The sequence below is a fragment of the Camelina sativa genome, chromosome 4, assembly GCF_030686135.1.
Source record: "Camelina sativa cultivar CO46 ecotype springtype chromosome 4, ASM3068613v1".
Lineage (NCBI taxonomy): Eukaryota > Viridiplantae > Streptophyta > Magnoliopsida > Brassicales > Brassicaceae > Camelina > Camelina sativa.
The window spans coordinates 19,885,058-19,902,587 of NC_141883.1; the positions used below are offsets into that span (position 1 = coordinate 19,885,058).

The window sequence follows — 17,530 nt, forward strand, 5'->3', positions numbered from 1 at the left end:
TGCCTCTTCACATGACTGTGATCAAAACCCAGTGTATTAATGATAGAAACTTGCGAAACGTTAGCAATCTGCGATAGAAAGAGATACCACTAAGACTATAAAACGTCAATTACAAAGAACGCAAGTGATCAAAATAATTGAGTGATGTTGGTGTCATAGTCATTATAACCAAAATTGGAATTTCGTGATAGAGGTATAGGCAGCCAGGACTAAATATAAAATATTAAACGCTATGATAGAAGATGCTTTTAGTATAATAATATATCTAACATAATTTTCTAAACACATAAAACAATTAACAAAGTGTATGCATAATTCCTTCCAGTCACATTGAAAGTAGAAATGTAAACATCGGAACCAAAAAATAGTCTGGACTGTTGATACAACGCCTTGGAAGTCGGAACGGTAAAAGGATTTTGTCTTTGGTTTGCATGATCGACAACTATCTTCTACATGAAATACGTAACGTAAATCCTAAATCGGAAGATAGCGAGAACAACAATGAGAGATACTGAAATTAAAAAGAAAAGAAAAATACTTTTTGTAGAAAGATCTAAGGAGGAAGTGGCGTTTAGAGGAGAGAATTAAAGCGGAAGGAAGATGAAGAAGTGGCTTTGGCGTAACTGATAAAGAAGTGGGAGAATTGGAAACGTTTGATCTCACAAGAAGAATATGTAATTGATCTTTGCCATATGCCAAGTGGCACCTAGAGTCTAGAGAAGAGATTTTGAGGTATTGAGTTGGCAAAGCGCGAAGTGCACAATGTAGCTGAGAGAATGAAATTCACTGAAGAGTGAAGATCTTGAACAGGTTTTGTGTTTACTTGCTATATCTCTCTTTTACAAATATTTGTAGGCTTAAATTTAAGAAAAGTTTCGTTTTTCTTACCAGAATGCATCTAAGAATAGTTCTCTTGAACTAGCAACCATGGAACAACAAAAGGCTGACGAGGAAGTTAAAAAATTGGCAGATGATCAGAGAGTTAGTAACTTTCATCTTCTTTTCTTTAAATGGTTTGGCTTGTAATCATGATTATTGAGAAACACCATGTGTTGATGTGTACGTAACAGAGGCAAAAGGAGGAGCTTCATGAAAAGATCATAAGACTAGAAAGACAAAGAGATCAGATACAAGCAGTTGAGCTAGAGGTTGAGCAGTTGAAAGGACAGCTTAATGTGATGAAGCACATGGGATCAGATGGCGATGCTGAAATTGTGAAAAAGGTGGAGACCATCTATAAAGATTTAAATGAGAAGTTAGAAGGTGTCACTTGTTTACTTGATCAATGGGAAAAAGCGAAACGAAAGCACGGAATGGCCTAAAGGTTTAACCTATTTGATTAGTTACTTGAACAAAAAGTATGGTTCTTTTTGCCAATATTATGCTCATGTCGGATTTCGATTGATGTATTGCAGCTGCAAGTGGACGAACAGGGAAACGGACAGGGACTGAATAAAAAAGCTATGCGGTTTGTAGCTGCAGAGAAATGTGTTTGGTCTGATGGAACTCTTGGTGGGTTCTATTTGTTTTTCTTCTTAGAATTTAGTGAAATAATGGACACAGATTTGATGTCTTGCATCGATGTTTCATTGTAACATTTGTAGTAGGAGTTTGACCTCTTTGGACAATCGAGTAATAAAATGTAACAAATTATTATTGTAATATAATTAATTGACTTGTAAACTAAAATCTATAGAAGAACTTACCTGAAAGCTAATAAAATAACTAGTAGTAACACAACCTTCGTCGACGTGAGTTACTTTTTGTAGTAAAACTTTAATATTAATTCTTAATTATCAAGCTAACGTTTTAAAATTAAATACCACCATTGTTTCATCATATGACTATAAATACATGTTTTTGTCCATATATTCTGAATCATCCAACTATATAAGTTTTTGGCCTCATATGTTCCATTGAACCCTTTCTTCCCTCCTCTTCTCAAAAACAACTGTGCTCGCATTATTACGCCTCCATCAGGAACACACAAGTGAAGGCTACATAGTTTTTATCAACATGTTACTAGTTTTTAGTGGCGGATATTATAGTGGATCAAGCTTCGAAATTTCCTAGTGATGCTCGAATAGTAAGTTCTTCATCTTCTTCCTCTCTTTTTAATATCCGTCTTTCTTTTTTTGTGTTGGCATGGATTGAGAATCATTGATAGTTTTGCTCTTCTATTTAATAGTTTTCAATACGAAAGATTATTGGATCAATTTACATATTTGGACAGACGTCAAATTCAGAAATGACCAAAGGAATTTTTGACATCTGTCCAAAGACTAATTTGATTTTCCTTTTTAATTTTTTAATTTTAAAAATTGAGTAATAAACTACTAAACCGATTGAATGCAACTGTATTGAACGCATATGCTTAAATGCAAAAACGATTTTGTATATTAGCTATTCCTCTCTCAGTTTCAAAATATAAGATGTTTTAGACAAGTTTTTTATTTTATAATATAGAATGTTTTCAAGTTTTTATGCAACTTTTAGATTATTTTAGTATTTTATATTATGCAGTATTGTTTTTGATTGTTTGAACTTGTTAAAAGTAAAAACTTTTTAATTTGTGTGCTTTACTTAAAATATCATATATTTTGAAACGGATGGAGTATTATGCATTGATGTTATATATTATTGTGGATTAATGTTAAGTGGAGTAAATTACTTATAACGTTATAGAAAATACTAGTAGTAAATACATTAAATATTAAGTTTTTAAATCTGGTAATTGTCGAGTAATTAACTGTCACATAAAGATCATGTACTGCTTTAATTTTTAATTTTAGCCAACGCTCTGATTTAAATGAATTCCTAATTATGTGCATTCTAATTTTTAAAACACGATACCATATTATTTTTACACCCTAATTATGTAAGATAAAAATTGAAAACCCTACACATTCTCTTCCCATTATAATTAAAAGCCACTACCGAAGTCTCAAACCTCAAAAACAGAAATACTATTCATTCTCTAAGAAGTTCAAACTAAGAATTTAAATGAAATGCTCTACCCTTCAAGATGAAATCCTAATGGCCCCTAAATGCTCCAGAAACATAAACTCCACCTTTCTCGTATACATTCTTGAAAATTGACAAGACAACTGATACACAAAGCATAGTTGTTCGTCTATTCTATGGGACTGTTTGAAAAAATACGGTTCGATATTTTTTAAAAAAATGATTAAAGCCAGTGATACCAAACAAGTGGGGCTATTTAATACTTATCAATACCAGATATACAAGTAAAATAGAATATGAAAAAGTAAAGAGTAAGAAAGGAAAATGATCAGAAAAAGGTAAATGTTTCAAATGTGTAGAAATTTCATTTTGTGTCCGATAAAGATCGTCTTTGTTATCTATAAGATCACATATAAAATAAATCTTGTCTAAGAGAGCAAGAGATAACTTAGTAAAAAAGATAAGATTTTTTTCATATTCTTAATACCCCTTATAAATGTTTTTATTTCGTTTATAAGGCTATTTAAGGATTTATAACAGGTCTTAAAAGACACTATATAAAACCTTATAAAAACTTTTTAATTGACCAATTTTACTATAAAAATTTTTCATTTTAGTTTGTGATAAAATAGATTGATGTATATTATAAAAAAAAATTATTCACCATTCTTTTAACAAGATGAAAAAAAATATGATATAAGCTTTTTAAAAATACTTACTAATGTCAACAATAACAGTAAAAATTTATATGTTTAATTTCATTACACCAAAGAAACCATAACTTATAGTATAATCATTATTTTTGTATTCTTACCAAAAAAAATCATTATTTGTGTGTCATTTCACTTACTTTATGTTATAGATAAAAAAACAATTATATAAACCCAGCATCATTCTTCCCATCTAGAGGTCATTTCTAATCTTGTCTCCTAACAACATGTTGAACTCCACTTGTTTTTATCCCTCCAACGTCATGGGTCCCTTCCACGTTATGACCTCTACCTGGAAACACTCACACACTCGTTCCTTCCTATGCAAGAAAATTGAAAAATATTACATTATATACATATGTTAATAGAACAGAACTAAACTAATATCTAGCAGCAAGTGAAGTAGCTTACTAGAAAAACAACAAAAATGATCATGAGGCTGAGAATTGCTTAATTTGATCAAAGTTTCTCTCGCATCATGAAGCTTATCGTTAGCGTAACCATATTTTACAGTAACCTCCTTCAGTATTTCTTTTAATTTTTTTGTATCTTCCTCTATATCATGAATGTGTCTCATGACCTTTAGGTCACCCTCATGATCTTTGTCACCAGCTCCAATGCCTGCTTAGCATGAAGTTTTTTCACCAGCTCACGGGCTTTCTTATGTAACTCATATTTTTCCCTTTGTGAAATAATACCAAACTTGATCATTAGTTATCCTTCAAAGTGAATGATTTTTCAGACAATTACAAAAGCTTACCTGTTGTTGTTTTGCCAATTTCTTCATGTCTTCGTCAGCTTTGTTTTGCTTTTGAATAGACGTTAAGTTATGTGAAAAATAATTAAAATATTTTCACAAATCGAGAAGCTTTTTCTTGTTACAGAAAAATTTCAACTAAATGATGTGAATGTTACCTTCTGTTTCTGCCATTGAAACTTTTTCTTCGTTACCTTTTGTTTCTGCCATTGAAATTTTTTCTTCGTTACCTTCTGTTTCTGCCATTCACATCATTTAGTTGAATTTTTCTGTAATAAGAAAAATCTTTCTTGATTCGTAAAAATCTTTGAATTATTTGTCACATAACTTAATGACTATTCAAGAGCAAAACAAAGCTGACGAGACATGATGAAATTGGCAAAACAAGAACAGATAAGCTTTTGTTTACTGTCTGAAAAATCATTCACTTTGAAGGGTAACTAATGATCAAGTTTTGGTGTTACTTAACAAAGGTAAAAAGATGAGTTACATAAGAAACCCCGTGAGCTAGTGAAAAAACTCCATGCTAAGAAAGCATTGGAGCTGGAGATAGAGATCATGAGGGGTGACCTACAGGTCATGAGACACATTCATGATATGAAGGAAAATACAGAAAAATTAAAGAAAATACTGAAGGAGGTTACTATAATATATGGTTATGCTAACGATGAGCTTCATGATGCGAGCAAAGCTTTGATCAAATTAAGCAATTCTCAGCCTCATGATCATTTTTGCTATTGGTCTAGTGAGGTACTTCACTTGCTGCTAGGTATTAGTTTAGTTATGTTCTATTAACATATGTATGTAATGTAATATCTTTCAATTTTCTTGCATAGGAAGGAACGAGTATGCCAGTGCTCCGAGGTAGAGGTCATGACGTGGAAGGGACCCATGACGTTGGAGAGACATAACGAGTTCCAACAAGCGGAGTTCAACATGTAGTTAGGAGAGAAGATTAGAAATGACCTCCAGATGGGAAGAATGATGTTGAGTTTCTATAATTGTTTTTATTTATAACATAAAGTAAGTAAGTGACACACAAATAATGATTTTTTTTGTAAGAATACAAAGTAACGATTATACTACATTAAACATATAATTTTTACTATTATTATTGACATTAGTAAGTATTTTTAAAATGCTTATATCATATTTTTGCATCTTGTTAAAAGAATGGTGAATATTTTCGTTTAATAATATACATCACTCTATTCTATCACAAGCTGAAATGAAAATCTTTTATAATAAAATTGGTCAATTAAAAAGCTTTTACAAGGTTTTATACGTTGTCTTTAAGATCTGTTTAAATCCTTAAACATTTAAACAACCTTATAAACGAGATAAAAACATTTATAAGGGGTTTTAAGAATATGAAAAAACCTTATCTTTCTTACTAAGTTATCTCTCTCTCTATCTCTTGCTCTCTTAGACAAGATTTACTTTATATGTGATAGTATATATAACAAAGATGATCTTTATCATATACAAAGAGAAATTTCTACACATTTGAAACATTTACCTTTTTCTTTGATCTCTTTCCTTTCTTACTCTTCTTATATTTTACTTATATATCTGGTATTGATTCGTATTAAACAACCCCACTTGTTTGGTTTCACTGTCTTTAATCATTTTCTTAAAAAATATGGAACAATCATTTCTTCAAACAATCCCACAAAATAGACGAACAAATATGCTTTGTGTCCATGGAAAGGGATTTTGAGCAAATATGTTGACATCAGTATGGCGCTTGAGACAAAAATGAGAGAGGGATGAATTGATCAAAGACATATAATAAAAGTAAGTGTGTTTTTCTTAGTATGAAATCAAGTTTTGCCTGGTTTAGTGTTCAAATTGTGATGGGTGAGATGAATTGGGAGGAATCCATGGGCTGTTTTCCTAGATTGTTGGCTTGTGAGGTTGTGTTGTTTGTGATTATTTGTATGGAAAGCAAGTATTGTGGAGATTTAGAGTTTTAGGGCCAGGAGAGGCTGAAGGATAAGCCTAACTCATGGTTGTAGGCTTGGTGTCGTTCGAAACAATGATGGTTTCGGTCGACACCAACACCTGCGTATGGACTACTTGGACTGATTCGAGATGGCTGCTTCAAGTCAACGTTTGGAGAATATAACAAAATCTGATTTGGCTGGAATTTGGTGGGTAGCTTTGTGGCGCTACAAGCTTCATATCCAACGATGGGTTGGTTAGATGAACGATTCAGTTGTGAATTAACCGAGTGTTAATATGGAGGTTTTGCTTGGAATGTTTTATGGCAAGATTGGGGGTGTCGAGCGACTCCAACATTTTGTTGTGTGCTTGGTCGTGGAAGAACAGCTGGAGTTAGTTTTTGTCGAAGGAAGATCGTTGGAGGTGATACCGAGGGCGTTCGTGTCGACCAAGGTGTTGATCGACACATCCGTTTCTTTTCCTATCCCCCGCCCCGGCATAGCGCTTCGCTTCCGGTTCAAATCGTTCATTTTGAAAAAAATTGAAACCCTTTTTATTATATATTGTTAAATTAATTAGTTCAACTAAAAACCCGAATTAATCTCGTAGTATACCGTAGAACTATATTTGTTTAACACAATCTTAACTAAATCAGTTTAATCCGACATACATTATATTGGTATTGTTAAACATATTAAAACAAAAATTTAACATGTACTAAAGTATCAGATTAATGATATTATTACTTTTTAGTATTATTGGTTCAAACTCGTCCTGTCATATATATAACTTGTCATGCAATATAACTCATCTATGTTATTAAAATATTTCATATTTATTACTATTCATAATTTTAAAATTTCTATTAAGTTTAAATATATCAGCTATATATTTTAAACTTCTTAAAAATTTAAATTTACTATATAAGGTAAATTTACCGTATATGTATGTTCAACATATACATTTTATATCAATTGAGTATAATACATGTCCGTTTTGAAAAAAAAATCAAATCAAAATATATGCAGAAAAAGATACACTTCTATTAACTTTATATATTATATGATGATTCATAACAATTTAAAATTAAAATCAATCAAAATTATATGAGAATAAAGAAATTTAAATCTGGATTAAATCCTCTACATATTTATATTAATTGTTGAATGTTATATATATCTATATATAGATATTTAAAATATTTTAGTTGTGTTTAGTTATAAGGATAGTGGAGAGAATCAACTCAAGTTGTTTGGATATAAATGTAAGCATTGACAATCATTGTAAATAAGTAAAAAATGAGGATTTATTTACTAAAGTTGCTGCAAAAATTACTAGTATAGAATCTATAGGTAGATTATATTGTGTTGCATGGCTTACCTAATTAAATATAACATTTTCAGCATTTAAAATTTGTAAAATTTCCTAAAAGAAATGAAACGAATAGCCCTGGGCGTTCGGATATCGGGTTGGTTTCGGGTCGGGTAATTTGGATTTTGGATAATTTGGGTATTGATTCTAATATCCATACGAATTATTAGGCATAATTGTTCCGATGTTGGGTTGGTTTCGGATCGGGTAATTCGGATTTCGGGTAATTTGGATATTGATTCTAACATCCATACGGACAATTTATAAAATTCGGATCGGATTTCGGGTCGGGTTTTCATGTATCAGATACTGTTTTCGGATATTGCGAACCTGATTATTATTTTCATATCCGATAAATCCGAAATTTTGGGGGAAAAAAGCCAATAACATCTTAAAATGTCTAAAACCATGTCGATAACATCTTAAAAAAATTGAAAACCATGCCAATAAGGTAATAACATCCTAAAAAGGTAAATCACCATCCAAAATAACAAAGCCAAGTAGAAAGATAAAACCAAAGTAAATCACCATCCTAAAATTTGAAACCAAAGTAGAGCACCATCCAAAAGAACAAAAGATAAGCAGAAAGATAAAAGATGATCTTGCATTAACGACCTCCAATGCAAGCCATCAACAACGACCTCCTCAAGCTTCTTCTTAGTCCCATACTACAACTTCTTCATGTCCCTAACACAACAAAGAAACAAATTCTTAGTTAAAAATCAGTTTAAGCATCGGCTTTTCATTTAACTTCTTCATGTCCCTAACATAAATCAAACATCAAATGATAATCGGGTACCTTACATTCGAGTGATGTGTTTATGCAAGTCTTCTAGTTTAAGTCTTGACATTCAAACTCTGAAAAGAAAGAGAAATAGTAAGTGATAAAGTGTTATCCATTTAAACTAGTAAGAATGAATTAAGTCGGTTTGGCCATACCTTTTTCAAGTTTATCAAGCAGTTCAATGTCGGCAAGCAATTGTGTATTCATAACAACTGCTTTCTCACCTAAGTGATTCTTATTCTTCATCCACTGTTGCGTGCATATCAAAACTTCTACCATGTAATGCGTTAAACAACTTCTGTGTGGCTATATGACCCTCCCACAAGTACTAAATGCACTTTCAGATGCAACTGATGACACCTGCATTGCAAGAACATCCCTAGCTATTTCTGACAAAACAGGATAACTACCACTATTGAGCCTCCACCAAGACAATACATCCCACTCTGATCCAACAATAGTTCTAGGATTTTCAACTTTTTCCTTCAAGTATACATCCAACTCATCCCTACCATCATCAACCCCAATCTCATCAACCAACTCCTTATACGCAAAGTCCATTCTCTCATACCCCATACTATCAGACATTAAATCAGTGGACTCACCTTGGCTAAGAGAAGTCGATGTCTGAGTAGAAGACTGTGATGATTGACCACTTGGTACTTTCTGGAGATGATTGCTATACTCTTTAAACAAAGATGTCAAAAAGGTTGTGATTGATTCACTCATCTCCTTAGAATCAGTTGTGTCTTTCCCATAAAGCTTGTCAAAGCACATCTTAGCAAATTGCATTTTTTTGCGTGGATCGAACACACTTGCAACAATCAGAAAAACATTGATGTTTCTCATTCCATCCCAGTACTTATCAAACTTCAGCAACATAGCATCCGCTTTTGATTTCAAGTCACTATCAATACTATTGCTTAGTGACATCAAATTCCTCTCTATAGTCACTATCTCTCCATAACACTAATAAGAAGCAACTAAAGTTGAAGCAGACACAACCAAAGTATAATTGTAGAAAATGATTAGAAATCTAACTAACCTTTCTACGACATTCCAATCAGCTCTTTTAGGAGGCCCAATCTTTTTTTTCCCATTCTCAACCTCATTGAAGTAGTCATTGTACATCTTGTCTTCTGCCTCCATTCTATCAAATGCCACTCTAAAATCAATAGCTCTTGACAACATTAAGTATGTAGAATTCCACCTTGTTTTGATGTCCAAGGGTAAACTCCCTCTAGTCATCTTCCCTGACACAACTTTTTGTTCAAATGAATCACATCTTGAAGTAGAAGACCTCACATACTGAACTGCATTGCGTATGGCTGTCACATTTTGACTCAATTCATGCAACCCGTCCCTAACAATCAAATTGAGTATGTGTGCACAACACCTCATATGCATACACTCTCCATTTAAAACAAATGCCTCACTATTCCTTAAGCTGAATGCCTCCTGAAATTTTTTCAAAGCAGAAGTATTTGTAGTTGCATTGTCAACTGTCACAGTTAAAATCTTCTCTATACCCCACTCAGCCAAACAGTCAAGAAGAACTCGTGATATTGTTGCTCCTTTGTGATCTGTGATATACTTAAACCCAATAGTGAGCTTCCTCAATCGCCAAGAAACATCAATGAAGTGTGCAGTTATTACTATGTAACTAGCACCTGTAGCTTTAGCAACCCATATGTCAATTGTCAACGAGACTCTTGGCTTACTAGCAACAATCCAAGTTTTCAGAGATGCTTTCATCTCTACATACATTCTAACAATGTCCTTTGTAGCTGTTCTTCTGGAATGTGGTTTCTAGAGGTTGACTTTGTTGCAGAAATGTTTCCAACCGATGCTTTCAATGAAAGCAAGTGGCAACTCTGACAGCACAGTCATCTCATTCGAAGCCTCCCTGAAAACTTCTTCTGTAACTTTTCCACTCTGAAGTTGTCCATGATAGTTAATCACAGTCTGTGATTGTTTCTGTCTCCATGCTTGAAAATGCTTGCAGCTCTCCATATGAGCCTTCAAGTGAGAAGTCCCTGATTTTGAATCACAACCGTAAGACTTGTGGCAGTAATTGCACTTACATCTCTTAACATTGTCATCAAATCTCGTGAAATGTCCCCAGACAGTAGATCTTGTACTCGGTTTTCTCTTTGGTTGGTCCGGTTGTGAAGTAACTCCACCATCTGCTGGAGCATCTTTCCTTTTGTTTCCACTCTCAGGTATCAAATTTGGGTCATCTTTCTCCTTGTCAATTAGGCATGGACATAAAATCCGAACTCGATTACCCAACCCGGAACCCTACCCGAAAAACCGGGTTTGGGTTGAGTTCGGATATAGCTATAAAACCCTATTGGGTTCTATTTTTTAGAACCCGTGGGTTCGGGTTAGGGTTGGGTAATACCCGATACCCGTTCGGGTACCCATCGGACCCGAGGAACATAACACTCAACATATGAAGCATTTAGGGTTATTAGTATCTACCTTTTGTTTTGTAATTTGTTTGTTGATTCAGTTTCCTAAAATCTCTCGAGGTTTGATTTCATATATATTCATCATCTAAGATTCTAAATTCCAAAGAAAAACCTGGAAACCCTTCCTGCTGCTAACTTTGTGGAGACCTTATCAACGCCGTCGAAGGAGATAAACTCATCACCGTCAGCCTTGTCGCAAAATCATTCAGAGGTATGACTTCTGATTTTTTAGGGTTCTTCTTTCTCTCAATTCTGTGATTCTTTTTTGATTCAAACGACAAACAAAATTAGATTTTTGAATTGATTTTTCTTAAATTTGATTGCTAATTGCTTTTTGTTAAACGATTTCTGCTAATTAGATTGTTAAATTGATTTTTGTCTCTAGATTGTTACTAGATTTGATTGTCATACTAAATAGAATGTTTACTTTAATGTCTCTAGATTGTTACTAGATTTGTTACTAATTTTGTCATCTTCTTGTGTTGTTAGTTGTTACTGGTTTTGTAATTTTCTTAATCTACTGATTAACGATTCTAAAGATTAATTGGTTTGTTTCTGTTTTTAAAATGCAGATGGCGTCTTCTTCTGAGCCAAATCCTCCCGATGATAATGTTGAAGTTGAACTAAGTGGATCCGATTCTGAATCTGATGATGATGTTCAAACTCCTGGTTCCGAAAATAAGAGGAAGAGGAAAGAGAGAGTTAGTGACGATGGAGGAGGTAATAGTTCTGGTAAGAAGATTAAGACAAGATCATGGGTTTGGGATCACTTCACCAAGATGGGACCAAAACAGGACAAATGCCAATGCCATTACTGTGGGAGAAACTTGGCTTGTGAGACTAAAAATGGCACTTCTACAATGAAGAAGCATCTGGAATTGTTCTGCAAACAATACAAGGTATGGAAAGATGCTAACGGTAATGATCCAACTCAAACTGTTTTTATTTCTGATGGTGCTGGTGGTAGTCTTAGGGCGGTTAAAGTTTCAGAAGCAATATTTAGAGAGACTACCAATGAGTTGATGGTACTTGCAGAGCTACCCTTATCATTCGTAGAGTGCTTGGGTTGGAGACATTTCTGCTCCAAGGCTCAAATGTATAAACCTCATTCTAGGAGGACAGCATCAAGAGATATTATGGAGATTTATGTCAATAAGAAAGCAGCTATGAAGAAGATTCTTGGGCAGAACCGACAAAGTTTGTCATTGACTACGGACATATGGGTTTCAACAACTACTGGAGCGAGTTATATGGTAATAACTGCTCATTTTGTGGATGCTATGTGGAAGTTAAGGAAGATGGTCATAGGATTCAAGAATGTTGATAATCATAAGGGTGAAACAATATGTAATGTTCTCCTTAAGTGTCTAGCCGAGTGGGATATACAGAGAGTGTTCTGCATCACAGTAGATAATGCTACAGCAAATATTTCTGCTATGACTAAATTTAAGAAAGCTATGAAGAACATTGGAGATGATGCATTGATATTGAAAGGTAAGTTTATGCATTTGAGGTGTGCTATGCACATATTGAATTTGGTTGTGAAATAAGGTTTACAAGAGGTTGACAGTAGTGTGGCTGGAATTCGAAATGGTATTCAGTATGTGAGAGCTACAACAAACAGACTCAAATCATTTGATTTGCGACTTGAGGCAGTGAAGATTAAAAGGGGAAGTGTACCTTTGGATGTGAGAAAAAGATGGAACTCGACTTACCTCATGTTAGATCAAGCTTTGAAGTTTAGATTAGCATTTGAGAGGATGGAGGCTGAAGATAAAATGTATAACGATTACTTTCTAGAAAAGGTGGATGGAACAAAAAGGATTGGACCACCTATGCCATCTGATTTTGATGAAGTTGAGAGGTTGGTTTCTACTCTTGTCATATTTTAGAAATCCACATTGGTTCTTTCTGCTTCAAATACGGTTGCCTCTCATAAACTCTACAATGAGATAGTTTATGTTACTAAGAACATGACTGAGTTAACCACGAGTACAGATCCTGAAGACGCTTTGAAAAAGAAAGCTTTGTCTATGTTAACAAAGTTGGCAAAGTATTGGGATCCATTTGGAGAACAAGTTGAAATGAATAGGCTGGTGATAGTAGCAAGTGTTTTTGATCCTAGAAAAAAAACGAAATTTGCTCAGCTCTGTTTTGATGCTTTGTATGGGAAAGGCAGTATGGAGTCTGCACATCTTTTAGATGATTTGAATAATATCTTGAAGGACGTGTATGATGAGTACAATAGAAACAGTTTACTAAACAAGACTGGTTCATCTTCTCAGTCACATGGATCATCTTCCTAGTCGCAGTCCCGAGAGCAAGTTGCACCGGATTTTTGTCAGAAAGCATGTATTGTTGACATGGAAAACTTATTTGATGAGATGGTGATGGAAAAGGTAATTTACAGCTCCTCTAATGAGTTGGAAATTTACTTGAAAGATAATGTGGAGAAACCAAGTATTCTTAAAGGTACAGAATACGATTTGTTATCTTGGTGGAAGGTCAACAGTGGGAAGTATCCGATTTTGTCTCTAATTGCTAAGGACATACTTGCAATGCAAGTGTCTTTAGTAGCCTCTGAATCTGCTTTTAGCACTAGTGGTAGAATTTTAGAACCTTATAGGAGCTATTTAACACACAATATGATAGAAGTGTTGATCTGCACCGAGCAATGGCTAAAAGCTGAAATTCATATCAATGAAAAAGGAGTCTCCACAGTAGAACATTTGCTTTCGGAAGTTGAGCATGATAATGAACTTATGAGAGGTAAGTTTTCTTTTTACTGTTTAACTGTTTCTACAATTTTGAATATGATTTTGATTGTTCTTACGGTTTACATTTGTTTTTTATAGCGTATGAACCTGAAGTCAAGCATTTGGACAGCTAATCTTGAGAATGAGTCACTCAGATGATCTTTATAGTTTGAATGGTTAGTTTAAGTATATACTATATAGTCTCTACTCTTTGTATTTGTCATTATTCTCATTGTTGTTATTGATATTTGTTTCATTTTGTTTCAGGAAATTTCAAATCAAAGACATCAATCACCAAGTTTCTACTTTCTATCTTCTATTTCTATGTTGCACTTTCACATCAGACTTATATTTTTATTTTGAATCTTCTCTAGACTCTTCTTTGCTTTCACTCTTTCAGCAACTTAAATTTGTTATCACTTATCATTTTTCTATCTCTTTCAGTTTTTGGATGTTAAATTTGGAGTTATATTATATGTTTTCATTATTTATGTGATTTTGGATGGTAAACTGCAGATTTTGGATTGAAAACTGCAGATTTTGGATTGAAAACTGCAGATTTTTTTCATGTATTTCAGGTGTAGTTCGGGTTTCGGTTTGGGTTTTGGTTGATTTTGGGTATACTTTACCCGAACCGAACCCAAAAATAGTAAAATACCCAATGGGTTCTATTTTCCATTAACCATTTACCCAAACCTGAATGGGTAATACCCGAACCCGAACGGGTTACCCGAATGCTCAGGGCTATTGTCAATGTTGTCTGGAAATGGTGAGGAATCCATCTAATAAGAAAAAGAATACAAGTTAATAAACTAAAATTTTGTTTCTATCTAAACTTGAAAAATAACCTTATACGGATCATAAGTTTTGTTTCTATCTAGAGAAGAGAATTATAATACTCAGAATCGGGATCAAGCAAACCATTAGCTAATCTAATTTAGGAGTAAAAAATCAAGCAAATTAAAACACTAATTCAAGCAACTAAAATACAAATTTAACTACCAACTTGAATTCGTCTCAAGCAAGAAGAAGAATCATAGAATAACTAAGGAATAATATGAATCATAGACATACTCGAGATCGATTTCTTGATGCCTCTGATGGAGAAAACTGGGGCGACGAGAATGGTATTAGGGATTCTAGATTGAAAGTTTAGGGTTTTACCTTTATATGTAGAGAATCGCGAGAGATAAGGGAAGAAAATCATAGATACCGCCATACCGGTGTATGGATCGCAAGAGATAAGGGAAGAGGAGGTCGATGTATCTTGGAGGATCGAGAGAGATAAGGCAAGTGTTCGGATGTGTTCGGATGTTCTTCGGACATCGGTTATTATCTGATCTGGTCCGATGTCAGACGGATTAATAAATCAATAGCCATTCGGTTATTATCTTCGGTTCGGTGCATATCCGTATCCGAGTTTTTCGGATCAAATACGGTTCGGGTACGGATATGATGCCCAGGCCTAGGTCTAGAAACGAACATGAAAACGCATATCGTACATGAAATTTGTAACAACAGAATATGGCAGAACTTATGGGCCAATATTAATTTAGCCCATAAAGGCCCAATAATACTCCGAACTGTTCATTTTTCTGGTTTCGAAGAATCTCCCCGTCCGACTGACTCCTCTCTGTCTCCTCCTCCGGGTTGCTGCTCTCCATCTCTCTTGACAACTCCTTGAAGAATCCTCAATCCATAGAAATGGCGACTTCGCTAGCTCGAATCTCTAGAAGAAGCGTCACATCAGCTCTGTCTTCGAATCTGATCCGGCGTAACTTCGCCGCCGAAGCGGTTGCGGTGGCGACGACAGAAACGCCTAAACCGACATCGGAGGTGACGCCGTCGCTGGATCGGGTGAAATGGGACTACAGAGGCCAAAGACAGATCATTCCTCTGGGACAGTGGCTACCGAAGGTCGCCGTCGATGCTTACGTGGCACCTAACGTTGTGTTGGCTGGTCAGGTCACAGTCTGGGACGGCTCGTCTGTGTGGAACGGTGCCGTTTTGAGAGGAGATCTCAACAAGATCACCGTTGGATTCTGCTCAAATGTCCAGGAACGGTGTGTTGTTCATGCTGCGTGGTCGTCCCCAACAGGTTCGTGTTCTCTCTCTCTCTCTTTTGAATCTCTGTATGATTTCGTTGTAGCTTGTTATGTATCTGTTCTATCAGATTTTGAGCTCTGTGTATCTTAATTTTTGTTGTTACTGCCTGCTAAAGTATTGGGGATTTAGTGCTATTGGAATTTAGGGTTCTCAGCTTCTTCGCCCATTTAGATTATTGAAGTTGTGTAATTGAGCATATTGGTTTTGCAAAAATAGTGTGTTCCGAGTGAGGATGTTCTTAGATCAAGAATCCTGAATGATAAATTGTTTAGTGAAGTTACTGTTTAGAGCATTTTGCGTTTAACCAGACTAGGATGCATAGAATTGTGTAGTCTTTAGCTGATTAATTAGTGATACAGGAAACAAGAAACTCGTTGAAGGCTTGTACTTGATCTTGAGAGTTAGTCTATTCAGCATTTGAGTACCGTGAGCACTATAGATGACCATCTTGTGTAGTAGGAAGTTTCTTAGAGCTCTTTATAAAGTTCTGGATCAATGTCACAGTAAGGTTTTATAACTTGACAAAAGAGATTCTCCAAGATACTTTGTGATAGAACCGGGAATCTAAGCTGCATTAAGCCTTATGAGTGTAGCATCTTGTAGTCTTGCCAATGTTTGATTCCAAGCCAAGTTTTAAGTACAAAAACATCCTTGTTTGATTAGGCTCTAGTGTGAACTTTGGCATACTCCGAGTTACCTTTGAGGTGTACAACTAGTACTTCATTACTTGAATCACCATCCTTTCTATTCTAGTCAATAGCTCTGTACTGTCAAACAGCCTTCTGCAGTTTCTGCACAAACATCTTGAAGGGTAGAACATCTCTTTGTGCTGGTAGATAAAACATCTGATCTTAGGAGTTACTTTTCTACTTTGGTATTTTCAGGATTGCCAGCAATGACATTGATCGATAGGTACGTGACAGTTGGTGCATACAGTCTTTTAAGATCATGCACTATCGAACCCGAATGCATCATCGGGCAACACTCAATCCTAATGGAAGGTTCGCTGGTCGAGACACGATCAATCCTAGAAGCTGGTTCTGTTGTGCCACCTGGCAGAAGAATCCCATCTGGTGAACTTTGGGGAGGTAATCCAGCAAGGTTTATTCGAACTCTCACCAATGAAGAAACATTAGAAATCCCGAAGCTTGCTGTTGCCATTAACCACCTAAGTGGAGATTACTTCTCTGAGTTCTTGCCTTACTCAACTGTCTATCTTGAGGTTGAGAAGTTCAAGAAATCCCTTGGGATTGCCGTATAGAAAGCTTTCGTTTTCCAGGTTTCTGGCTACTTCCCTCATTAAGAAAGCTTTTTTTTTTTTTGAATTTGATCGGGATAAGTAACCTGCGGAACAACAACAAAAGCAAAGCTGTGTTTGAAATGTTGTCTTTCTCTTTCTGTTTTGTTGTTAAATTCATATCCTTGTGTTCGGACGTTCTAGAAAGATGATAATGGTGAAAACTGAAAAGTGAAATACTCCACTTTGTCTTCTCCCACTATCGGGAAAAGTAGTGTTATGATATTTTAGTTGGTAGCTTACGATTTGCTAAGATAATATAAAGAAACAATTTTAAACATAAATAAAAACTGAATAGTGTTTTTGGTGGCTGAAACGTAAGCTTTTCTAACTTTCCTGAGCTAAATTGCCTCTTTTTCAGTTTACG

At 34.8% G+C, this 17,530-nt stretch overlaps 1 protein-coding gene and 1 long non-coding RNA gene across 2 annotated transcripts; both read left to right on the forward strand.

Moving 5' to 3' along the window:
- Positions 1-793: 793 nt before the first annotated feature.
- Positions 794-1,257, forward strand: LOC147945999 (uncharacterized). Its single transcript, XR_015596234.1, has 3 exons — positions 794-810; positions 892-981; positions 1,071-1,257. It is a non-coding gene; the product is annotated as an uncharacterized LOC147945999 (long non-coding RNA).
- A 14,016-nt stretch (positions 1,258-15,273) lies between these two features.
- LOC104780683 (gamma carbonic anhydrase-like 2, mitochondrial) lies at positions 15,274-17,342 on the forward strand. The gene is made up of 2 exons (XM_010505206.3): positions 15,274-15,858; positions 16,751-17,342. The coding sequence occupies exons 1-2, from the start codon at positions 15,465-15,467 to the stop codon at positions 17,125-17,127; spliced, it is 771 nt and encodes a 256-aa protein (XP_010503508.1). The 5' UTR covers positions 15,274-15,464; the 3' UTR covers positions 17,128-17,342.
- Positions 17,343-17,530: the final 188 nt, after the last annotated feature.